Source organism: Stigmatopora argus, chromosome 18 (assembly GCF_051989625.1).
Source record: "Stigmatopora argus isolate UIUO_Sarg chromosome 18, RoL_Sarg_1.0, whole genome shotgun sequence".
Lineage (NCBI taxonomy): Eukaryota > Metazoa > Chordata > Actinopteri > Syngnathiformes > Syngnathidae > Stigmatopora > Stigmatopora argus.
Window position 1 is genome coordinate 2,574,612 of NC_135404.1, and position 12,782 is coordinate 2,587,393.

Here is a 12,782-nt window from a genome sequence, read left to right on the forward strand (position 1 = left end):
ATTTCGTAACTTAGATCTTTTTCGTATCTCGAGTCACTCATTTGCATATAAAAAATTCGTAACCTGAAACTTTCTTCCCTAGAGCCATTAACGCTGCTCTGAACAGTTAGAAAGTGAAGCTGCATCATGTAATGATTGGCCTTTTAAGATGCTCGCACTGCCAGCTGTCGTACGCAACACTCGCGTTGCACTGTCATGAATCATGCATCATGACTTCTGCAGTCATATAGTTGAACAGACTTAACTTTCATGGGTCGTAAATCGACGACTGCCTGTATTTTCATGTATTTCTTTGTCTACTATCATACTTGTCAATCTCGGCCAATTGCTTCCCTTATTAATGATTGGATCCCCGTATTAAGCGATAATAAACCGTACAATCTCAACGCGGCACATATTTACTCACATGGGGCGTACTTTAAAGTACATAATTTTCCCTAAAGTGAACGGGGTGCCACCAGCCTTTTGAATGTACTAAATTCAAGATTCTGTAGATGTCGCTGTATGACGCTGACAGCTTGACTGTCTCAGTTCGCGCTATATAGTGAAAAGGCAGACATGACGGATGTGCGTGCGCACATCATGCTTAAAGCATGACAATATCAGCAATCGAAGACTGTTTTCCTCTGCGACCAGTGACCGAGGCGATCCGGATTTGAGCCGAAACGGCTAAAACGAGATCGGTTTTACAAAAAATGTACTTTTTAATTTTTTTCCCATACAAAAGAAACACAGGACAAACATATGTTGATAGGTATGTACTATGGTAATATAATAATTTATGGTGTAATAATAACAGTTTATGTAGATGTTGTTGTGCTGAAAAGAAATATACCAAGCAAGATACTTAAGGCATATTAATAATATTTACATGCTGTAAAGGGCCAAAATAAAAAATAAATTAAAAAAACTGACAAACAGTGTCCCAGGGCCGTAAGGCTTAAATTATATATTTTTAAATTAAACAGAACATTTATGTTTTTAAATTCTAGTATTTTTAAATTCACATTAAAGTAATGATTTAAATGGGGAGGCAACAGTGAACAAAGGACATACTGATCTAACTGCTGTTTGCTATCTTATGAGTGATTACTCGTTTGACTGCAGTATTGCAAATCAGCATAGGGGGAGGGTGACTGAGGAGAGGTGCACTTGCTGATCTGTTGGATGCACTCTCTGGCTATGGATGGGGGAGGGGGAGTTTTATAGGCCAAGGAATAAGATTGAAAGAACATGATGTGTACAATAAGGAGAGGATGCTTGCATGCCTTTAGACTTCGTTTATAATTTGTACAATGACGACAATGTGTCTTACAGGACACCCACTAATGAAACTGAAGAAATGTGGTGTGTTTTAATTTTACTGAATAGTTTATGGGATTTGCAGTGAGAAATTTGGATATGTCTGAATAGTTTATGGGATTTGCAGTGAGAAATTTGGATATGTAGGGTTGTGTTTTTACTTTATGCTCTTCATCAAAAAAAGGCTCCATAATGCCAGTGTTATAGTATTTGCTGAACCACAAGTTATTAACAAGGTTGAGGATGGTGGATAATGGTGGCCATACAGTGAATGTTTTCTTGCTTTACCCATAGCGACTAGTAGGCTGTAGGCGGTGAAGCTCCTCTAACAAATCTCAAAGATTGTGTCGCGGATGGGCCTCTCTTTCTAATGTTGACAGTGAAAATGGAAAGCTAAGCCTGTCGCGATGTCCACTTTGGGTACCGAGTGTAAATAAATCAATTTATCACTCAATAAATAAAAATCAGGGATTTTCACCTACGCAATTATCGCCGCGGGGTGTGGTCTGGGCACACATACCGTACTTTCTCGCATATAAGCCATATTTGGAACTAAAAAAATGATGACTGAATCAATGGTATGTCTTGGATGCGCACAAGACTTGCTACACTCCTTTTCACCAGTAGATGTCAGCAAAATAACATTTACTATTTATGGGTTATTTTCTGTTTTGCAGTAAGAAAACAACCATTACTGGATGAATTAATTCCTTATGATATTGACCCTAATAATGTGCTTTTGATTTATACAGTATCTCAGAAATACCACATGTGATTATTTTTCTAAGATTTTCCCTTCAAAGTACCACATTTGGACTCCCTATTAAAACCATGAATATGGAGGTGAAAATTGTGAATCAGGGGGCGGCTTATACGCGAGAAATTGTAAAATTAAACGATTTTAAGGGAGCGGCTTATACGCGGGGGTGGCTTATATCCGAGTAAATACGGTACATGTTTAAAATTCAGACATACAAAAAACATCCACATATACACAGTAGTGAGCGTTAGAATTACTATTTTGAGGCTAACGATGAAAGACAATGTACTAACTTTAGCTTTCTATGAACTTACGGTAATTTTCTCCAAAACGCAATCTTCGCGGTTTGAAGTTACATTCATTCATCCATTCATCTTCCTTACCGTGCATCCTCCTTGTAAGGGTTGCGGGGGTTACCGGAGCCTATCCTAACTAAGTTCGGGCGAAAAGCAGACTACTCTAGACTGGTTGCCAGTCAGCCATGGGCAGTGGTCGTCAATAAATAAATGTTAGAAAATTATTGCAATACATTTCCATAAATATATTTTCAGTTGAGCTTTTCCGATATAAATATATTTTTATGCTGAAAAATGAACAAAAATTATTTGCTGTAATTTTCCTCAGCCATTCGCCGCAGTACGTGAGAAATTTGCAAATGCATGGGCGCAGAAAAAACATGCAAGACACGCACACTTGCACGCTCATTGCGAGCATTTCTCTATGCGTTCAAGGTCAAATGCTGTGAGTGTTTGCAGTGTCTGCAGTGTCTGCAGTGCATGCACACACATGCGTAATCCGAGTGATCCCAAAGCGTCTGGAAAGTCCGAGATGTTATGACCAAAGCCTACTAAAGAGACGTCGCCTCGGTATGGAGAAGCCCAGTCGTGCCCAATTTATGGACATGTCGCTCATTTTGTCCGCTTCAAATATCGTCTAACATTTTTTCAGCGTGGCTTCACTTGTTTTTGACGACCGTAGGCACAGCATCTCATCCGAGTGCTTGAAAATGCAACGTTTTTTTTACACGATAATCACCGTTTTTGGGATGGTGAGTTTGTCTCCCGTATCATTTAATCAAATGCTGCTTCGGAAGGCACCCCTTTTTTTTTTCTTTTATGATCGAAATTCAGGGGCTCTTTATGGATGCGATTTGCAATTGATTTTATCCTTTTTCTGCGGGCATGCATTTGCAAATTTCTATCGCGCAATAGGGAATGGCTGAGTAAAACTACAATACAATTACTGATTTTATCTTGTAAATCCACATTTTGAAAAGATTTTCTTTTGTAAACGTGCAAAAGATTTAATAGCAGGAGTTGAAATATCTTACATTAATTTTCAATTGTTGTTTTTATGGTTAAAATTACATTCATTATTTTTCTGCAGCCAAAATTAAAATTGATTTACTTGGCGAGCAAAATTTATTTTTGGCACAAAGATTATTATTTTTTCCTGGCCCTGGCTGTAGGGCACACAGAGACACAAATGACCATTCACACTCACAATCATACTGCCATCAGCGGGAATCGAACCGGCGCCTGTCCACACCGAATTCAGGCGAGTGAACCACTACACCATCTGGTGGCGTGGTTAATGGGTGACACTTGAATTTTGAAAAAAACTCACTGATATACAGTAATCCCTCGAATTTTGCGGTTAATGTAATCCAGACATGATCGCGATAATCGAAAAAGTAGGATCACCCCTATTATTACTACCATACTACATGTTTTTGTGCCTATACAAAAATACAAATACATAAGCATATTTATCATGAAGTGTATTCATCAATTACTACAGCTATAGCATATAAAAAGATGAATTTATTAATATCTAAATATAATCTATATATAAAAAAAGTTGTTACTACTTTAAATACAGTACTCACTGCCAAAATAGTTCCTCCCTGCTTGATATAAATAAAAAAACAGGTTAATACGAGTTTTAGTGTAAGTCTTTTATACTTGTATAAAGACAATAAAGGCATTCACTTCAATTCAAGTCCTCCTACACAGTCCAGATTTTGAATGGCAGCCCCTTTTCAGGGAGGTTCACCTTCGCATTTGGGACGAAACAGTTTGTGAAGACTTTTGTCATCCAGGCTTTGCATTTGCTCATCCAGTAGACAGTAGAAAAATTCCACCAACAACTACGTGACCCCGAGGCTCCCGACCGTCCAGTCCGCTCAGAAAGCTCTATTTCCGGATAAAAGGGACGGCCACCGCCTGTTGCCTGCCATTTTTTTGCTTCGGAGTTGTGTTAAGTGATATTCCCCGGTGTCTTTCCATTTTTCTCAGTGGCAAGCGGGAGACAGAGACGTGTCTTCTGCTTGTGATTTTCTGCCAAAAATTTGTCAATTTTTTAAAACATTTTTCATTTGGATACTTAATATAAAATAATGTGATGTAGTGAAGCCGTGAATGTTGAAGCTGCGAAGTGGTAAATAATGATGACAGTATACAGAGGAAAGGCCTGAAGTGAATAACAACGGGATGCAGATGTGATAACTTGAAAGAAGGACCATGGATCGAACACGAAAGATCAGCCGGGAGAAGCGACGTTGCGAACGGTTCGGGATCAATGTATGTCGGATGGTTAACATGCATAGTTATACAAAGACTGGCAGGCAGCATCGCAATGGAATGGAGTGTGAAGGCTTGGGCTAAAGTGTCGGCGAGCAAGGCAAGCTTTCGCCTAAGCCGGTCGGCATCACTTTTACGAAAGCACACGGTGACAGTGAAATGGAACCCAGCGTGTTGGACGGCGAACTCGCCCACTTGGTCGAACTCTTTATGTCGGATACGGAAGATGAGGACTTGAACGGATTAGTGAATGTTTGAATGCTTTGACTTATATTAATGCAAATACACTGTCAATAAAGCACAATCAAACTGAGTTTTGCTCCTGTTTCCTTTTAAACATAGGTTAGTATGCATGCCAACGTCTGTTTAATGCTAGAATTACCATATGTTACGCCCATTGACCCGGAGCACCTTGTGTATGGGCTCAATACTGAAATTGCACTCGCAAGTGAGAAAGCGCCCTTGAAGAATTAATAAGTGGTTGTTTATATGGCATATTTTAAGCGAATGCTATCCCCCTCCCTGAAGTCAACCGTATCTCCCGCATTATAAGGCGCAACTAAAAGACAATTTTCTCAAAAGCCGGCATTGTGCCACATAATCCGATGCACCTTAAATATGGATCAATGTGGGTTAATGAAATTCCCTTTAGCACAACTCCATCTAGTTGATGTATAACCCAATTCCTTACCACCACTACTGCTACTACAGTTCCATCTTGTGGATGTATAACGAAATCCCCATAATATTTGTTGACTTGGTTAAGATTATTGTAATTTAAATGTTCTTAGGTTTGTGATGTTGATCCATTTGTGTTGTGTGTTGCAGGTATATGTAGAGTTTGATGATCAGGAGTGGGAGAAAAGAGAGTGGGTGAAGGTTTATGATGATTTCCAGCTGTTTCTCCTTGAGCACCAGCTGGTCTGGGCAAAGAGGAAGCAAGGACCTGAAGGAGCAGGTGGAGAAGTAGGTGGCCTGCTGCTGGGAATCAAGGCTAAACACATACAGTGGCCTGCCCTGGTAAGAAATTTGTTATTGATAGAAATGACAGTCACCACAACTGTTGGTCTTATAACCATATATCTTCCTGGCCTTGTAGCATTGAAGGCTATTTTAAATTGTGTAAATTCAATTTCCAGGGGCAATTTTTCAATTTCATAACTTTTCTTGGAGAGTTGCATTGTTTCTGCATTGTATGTCTACTTAGTGAGTGGAGCTAAGTATTGTTCTCTATTGTTTGTTAATGGCATGATTGATAGCTGGTTTCTTTGGTCTTGTTAAGGAATGCTTATGGTTGTTTTATCTGGCAATTTCAACAATTTTTTTTACATTTATCTTATAAATGGGCAATAAACATTAAAACGAGCACTGGGAGAATTAAAAAACATTATTCTAAGTAAAGCATTTATCATTGCTGTCAGTTTCTCGAATACAGTGAAAGTACTTGGAGTTAAAAATAAAATTTTCAGTATAGACAACATTTTAAAAAAGATTTTTGGAGTTTTTTTGTAGGGATGCAGATGCTTGTCCTTGTGTAAAAGATCTTCTCCCCAAAACTACATATATTTCGCAATATTCAGTAAGTTATAAATTCAGTAGGCCTATATATTATACCAGGGAAGGTGAACATACAGCTCACGAGCAGCATGCGGCTCCCGGCCATAGTAAATGTTTATTTGCTTTTTATACATGGTTCTTAGATATGTATGTACACTAATCCCTCAATTTCCACGGATAATGTAGACCAGACATTGGATTGGATTGGATAACTTTATTCATCCCGTATTCGGGAAATTTCGTTGTCACAGTAGCAAGAGGCTGAGGATGCAGGAATAGGAAAGGCATTTTAGACATAAATAGATAGGTAATAAGTAAGTTAATTAATAAATACATGAATAAAATAAATACATGAATAAATATATAAATAAATAAGTGTGTTGCTTAGCACATATATACATACATACACATAAATGTACATGCATGCATACGGTAGGTCTTAACACTCAGCCATTTTTTGTTAAAGAGCCTCACTGCTGATGGGAGGAAGGATCTGCGGAAGCGCTCCTTCCTGCAATGAGGGTGCCGCAGTCTATTGCTAAAGGAGCTTCGGAGGGACTCCACAGACTCATGCAGGGGGTGGGAGGTGCTGTCTATGATGGACATCATCCTGGTCAGCATTCTCCGCTCTCCCACTTCCTCCACAGAGTCCAGAGGACAGCCCAGAAAAGAGCTGGCCCTCCTGACTAGCTTATTCAGCCTGTTCCTGTCCCTCTCCGTGCTCCCGCATCCCCAACAGAGCACTGCATAAAACACTGTAGATGCCACCACAGTGTCGTAGAAAGTCCTCAGCAGTGTCCTGCACACTCCAAAGGACCGTAGACTCCTCAGTAGGTAGAGGCGGCTCTGGCCCCTTTTGTACAGGGCATCTATGTTTGTGGACCAATCTGGTTTGTTGTTGAGGTGAACACCCAGGTACTTAAAATTCTCCACGATTTCAATGTCTGTACCCTGGATGTTCACCTGAGTGGTCTGTTGAGGATTCCTCCGAAAATCGATGACCATTTCCTTTGTCTTACTGGTGTTGATGTAGAGGTAGTTTTGCCCACACCAGTCAACAAAGGCTGTGATGACTCCCCTGTACTCCAGGTCGTTCCCGTATCACATGGCTGCGATAATCGAAAAACCGCAGTCGGATCACGACTCTTATTACAACCATACTTCATGTTGTCAAGCACATGCAAAAACACAAGTACAGTTATAAAGTGTATTTATTAAATATTACCAGTTATAATCATATGAAACGACTAATGTATTAATACCTAAATATAATATACAGTGGTACCGCGACATACGATCGTAATCCGTTCCGAGACTGAGATCGTATGTCAAGATTTTCGTAACTTTTTTCCACGACAACGCACTCGTGAACGGAACAAACTAATTTAAATTAACTTGGATTAATATATACAGACACACTCAAACACGTTTAATGTAACTTCACACAAAACTGAATTCAAATTTTATTTTAATCTTTTTTTTTTACCTTCGTTCTGGCCGGGTTAGTTGTTTGCCACGCCTCCACCCTGACGTTCGCTATCGATGGGCTGTTTGCTGTTGTACTACGTATTCCCTTCAAAATATTCCGAAAATGATGCACACAAATGTCCTCACAATAGGATAACGCACGACAACTTGCCAACGAGAAGTAGTCTTGTAGTATTAGCGATCGCTCCGCTGCTCATAAGAACATCAGTGGCACTGGCTCGCACTGCCTGATCGCCGGCCGACCGGCTGCTCGCACATGCGCCGCCCTCAGCTCGCTGAAGCTCTGCTTTTCACCCAGGTCACGCTTTTCACCAAGTCTCCGCTCTGCAACGGGGAGGCGGCGGTGGCTCCGGTAATGATTCTTCCTTAGGATGCTTAGTAGGCATTTTAAACGACGAAGTCCAAAGAAAGATATATTCAAAAAATAATTTGGCAGATTTGATTTTTTTGTGGTGCTTCTGACATAAGGGACCACCAATCATTTCTGTCTGTTTTGGCAGGTCACTGCGTGGTTTGGCTCTTTTTTTTGCTCATTGTGTCTAACTTGTGTGGCAATCAAATATTATACAGTAAATTGATGCACTGTATCTACTACGCCTGAACAATGTTTTGTTTCAAACGCACCATCACGATGTGCACGTGCAATACTCGCATCGCTGGACGTGTGGTACTTTTATTATTAGAGGTCATTGCTTGGGAGACATATCTGGCTCTTTTATTGAGCGCTTCAGGCACTAACTTTTAAAGGGTGTCTTGCCTAACGTAAACGAGCGGTGAGAGGTGCTCATTAAGTTCTACATTGATCTTGGATACTTGTAGCGCATTTAGACACTTCATGTGATGGGATGGGTACTGTCTCAGCTCCACACACCCAGACACACACACACAATTGCCAAAAGTTGAAGTCCGTGGACCCGTGGTCATCATGGTACATCAGGTAGCATAAAAATAAGTAGAATAATGATTTGAATATCTTTCATTTATTCATTTTCTGTACCGCTTATTCTCACAATGGTGCTTTGATACACACGAGTTGTTCCATTTATTTGGGGGCCAGGTACATTTTCACAACTATTTTTTTATACTGTGAATTTATGTCATTGCAATTAATGTATTGAGACATTTCCATATCCACATCGAGGAGAAATAATTGAATGGTTGTACAACAACATTCATCAAAAAGTACCTTATTTACCTGACTTAGAGGACACTGTCTCAGTTCCGAGTGCAATTTCTGTATTTAGCCTATACACAAGGCGCTCCATTCATTTATTAATATGATAATGTTAGCATGAAACATACGCTAGCATGCATGCCTGCTAGTCTTTTTATAACAATGCTCCCAAGCCATTCACAACTTTGCTTCTCCCAGCTGCTTTTCGCAGGCAAGCACACACAAGTCTGACGTGGCATTTTCTATTTATTGTCATTGTCCCGGGGCCGGGTGTAGGTTACAAAGGAATCAGCATAGAAAAGTCAGTTTTCGTAGTGTGGTGGTCGATCGTCTAGAGGTCTGCAGAGGGGTCCAAAGTGAAAGCACAAGGTGCGTGGTTGTGGTCCTATGGCAAAAACAAGAGGTCGGGAATCAGGCAAGACGAAAAAGGAGGTAGCGTGAGAAAGTACTTAACAGTAAACTGATTAAGACGTGGTCAAGCGCTGGCTGTCTTAAATAGCTCTATGATTGTGAAGAGCCACACCTGGTGTTGCTTGACCCTTCTGGTGCTGGACCTGTGATTGGCTGAATGGCGCATCCACTCACCTGTCTGGCCCTGGGCCTGACAGTCCCCCCTCTATGTGGGCCAACTGGCACGCAACTTAGAGCCTATGGGTGAGCCCAGCAGAAATCTCGAATGAGGGACCGGCAGAGGATCTGGCAAGCTGGGATTCAACTGCGTTCCTCCGGACCGTACCCCTTCCAGTCGGTGGGGTACTGAAGGCCATGGCCCCGGTGGCGGACGTCCAGAAGGCGCTCCACCCTGAAGGCCACACCTCCGCCGATCATCAGCGGAGGCAGTGGGGGATGGATAGAGGGGGACAACGAGCTCGTCTTGACTGGCTTGATCTATGAGACGTGAAAGGTGGGATGGGCGCGGAGGGCTGCCGGAAGCTTGAAGCGCACTGCGCATGGATTTATTAAACGCCGTTTTAAGATGGATTTTGAAAAATTTCTGGAGCTGCAGAAATTCAGCAGGGCGTCGTCCAACCCAGTCCGCTCACGGCACACTATTCTCAGATAGGCTCGGGGGGAACCCCCGCCGATTTTTAAAGTGCTCAAACTCAGGAAATATATGGAGCTTGATAATGAAACTCAGCATGTGTCATTAAAATCCGCCCACAAAGCACTGTTCCCGGAAAGAAACCCCTCCGATGACCGTAGGGATATGATTTAACTACTCGGCGGGCCGGATTAAAAATCCTAACGGGCCGTATATGGCCCGCGGGCCGAGGTTGCAAAACTTGCACACACACAATCCGGGGGCGGGGCGAGCGTGCGAATCCCGTTTCAGCGAAACCTCCGTTCGGCCGAATGACCGTTCGGTGGAACGTCCATTCGGCGACCTGTCTGTCTGTCAAACGTCCGTCGGCGAAACGTCTTTAGGCGAATCATCCGGCCACGATGAGTTACACCTTTCTGTTTTAGGATCAAATTCCTAATGAAGATTATAGATGTATATTATATTTCCTGATTTTTCCCTTTTTAAATCAATAATTGCATTTTTTATCCATTTTTTCTTTTGGTGTTTTAGGTCAAAAAGCATTTTGTAAAATCTAAAAATAAATATATAAAAATATTTTCGTTTTTCCACTTCAATATTGAATATAATTTAAGAAAAATTGTTTCCATTTGAAATGAAAAACAAATGATTATTAGATGTTTTCCCTTACTAAGAAAAAAAGTTCAAATAAACAGTTTTATATCTATAAAAAAACTGAATATTTAGGGCTTTTGATCCAGTTCTTATAATCCAATAAAAATTTAAAAAAAAAAAAAATCTAAAATGGTCCGGCCCACATGAAATCGAGTTGATGTTATTGCGGCCCGTGAACCAACCCGAGTTTGACACCCTTGCTTTGTAGTCTTTTCCTGTTGACTTCTGTGCAACTTGAGTGTCACACTGACACAGCCTAGGTCAGCATGCTCTCAATGGCTGACCGGTAGATGGTCACCAGCAGGTTGGTGTTTAGTTGCTCCTTTCTGAGCACTCTCAGGAAATGGAGCCTCTGCTGCGCCTTCTTGACTAGTGCTCTGATGTTTACTGCCCAAGTGAGATTAGCAGAGATATGGCTCCCCAGAAATTCAAAAGTCTCCACATGCTCCACACATTCACCGTTGATATACAGTGGGCATGGGGCGGCCTTGTTCTGTCGTAAATCCAGGATGAGTTGTCTGGTTTTGGAGATGTTCAGTGCCAAGTTGTTGAGACCCGACCGCTCGCTGAGTCACAGGATCTCATCTCTGTAGTCCGTCTCATTCCCCTCTGTGATCATCCCCACTACCGTAGTACAGTAAACCCTCGATTATCGCGTCTTCACTCAGGGATTACTGTATCGTCCACAAATTTCACAATGATGTTCTCAGGGTGTGTGGGTCTGCAGTCGCGTGTGTAGAGCGAGTAGAGTAGTAGTCTGGTTGTTTTTGTTCTATGTGCATTGCACTTTACACAACATCAAATTCTGAAGTTGTACAAGCGGTATTTTCCTTGCTAATATGTTTCCCATTAAATTTACAAACTTGATGTATTGGACCCTTGTCTGGCAACAAATATCCCCTAAAATATATTGTTGTGTTTTGTTTAAACCAGAACATTGTGTGCTTATTTTTAAAGTAATAATGCTATTCATTCATTCATTTTATGAACCGCTTATCCTGGTACCCGGACTTTTCGTCGACGGACGCTTCGTCCGCGGACGCCTCGTCGAACGGACGCTTCGTCGCCGGACAGTTCGTCGACCGGACACTTCGTCGACGGACAATTCGTCGCCGTACACTTCGTCGCCAGACAGTTGGCCTAACCTTAACCACTATTAGAGAAGACAAAGGAAATTCACATTCTTTATTAAAGAAAATAAAACAGCAAAACCTGGCTCAACAACACAAACACATTAATATTTGGGCGTGTGCAAGTAACGTGCACGTTATGAGGCAACGGAGCTAGACGACGTCGCTTGTCGGCCATTTTAAGAACAGGCCCATTCGCTCCTCACGACGCGCATCGGAAATCTAGTCTGTATACACGATACCTATGGGAATACCAAGCAAAAAAAAGGAAGACGACGAAGAATATGTGAATTTCTTTTTAATAATTTTTTTGATAAAATAATTTTAATTATTGCCTTTTATTTTAAAAATGGAGCGCTCAACGTAGGAACCGTTTCGTGCGTAGTGTGTTTAGAGACGAGCACATCTAGTACTTGCACACGCCCAAATATTAATGTGTTTTTGGTGTTTTATTTTCTTTAATAAAGAATATGTGAATTTCCTTTGTCTTCTTTAATAGTGGTTAAGGTTAGGCGAACTGTCTGGCGACGAAGTGTCCGTCGACGAATTGTCTGTCGACGAACTGTCCGCCGATGAAGCGTCCGTTCGACGAAGCATCCGTTCGACAAAGCGTCCGGGGACGAAGCGTCCGTCGACGAAATGTCCGGTCACGGCTTATCCTCACAAGGGCCGCGCACAAATAGTACGAATAACAAAATATTCACTGTCTTTTTTTTTAAGTTAATGGATAGTGTGTGGTGCTTTCATTTATCATACGTAAATAGATTTTACAGTGAGTTGCCACAGTTAAAGCCAAAGTCATTCCATTCCATGTAAATTAAGGAAAAGGAACTTGCGAGTTGTTGTTTACAAATGGTTTTACATATATGTTTATCAATTGATTTGATAAATTATTAGCTGGTGCTTAAAAATATATCATCTAATTTTCTGAACCGCTTTATCCTCATTAGGGTCGCGGTGGGTGCTGGAGCCAATCCCAGCTGTCTCCGGGCCAGAGGCGGGGGACACCCCTAATCAGTGGACAGCCAATCGCAGGGCAAAAGGAGACGGACAACCATGCACACTCACACCCACACCTAGGGGCAATTTAGAG

The 12,782-nt window shown here is 41.4% G+C and overlaps 1 protein-coding gene across 2 annotated transcripts in view; it reads left to right on the forward strand.

The window, feature by feature from the left end:
- The window catches only part of jmjd1cb (jumonji domain containing 1Cb), a 141,861-nt gene that overhangs the window by 38,933 nt on the left and 90,146 nt on the right, over nucleotides 1-12,782 (forward strand). For both annotated transcript variants that reach the window (XM_077625939.1, XM_077625940.1), the window contains exon 2: nucleotides 5,473-5,664. In XM_077625939.1, the coding sequence (XP_077482065.1) occupies nucleotides 5,473-5,664 (192 nt within the window). The remainder of the gene's footprint in view (nucleotides 1-5,472; nucleotides 5,665-12,782) is intronic.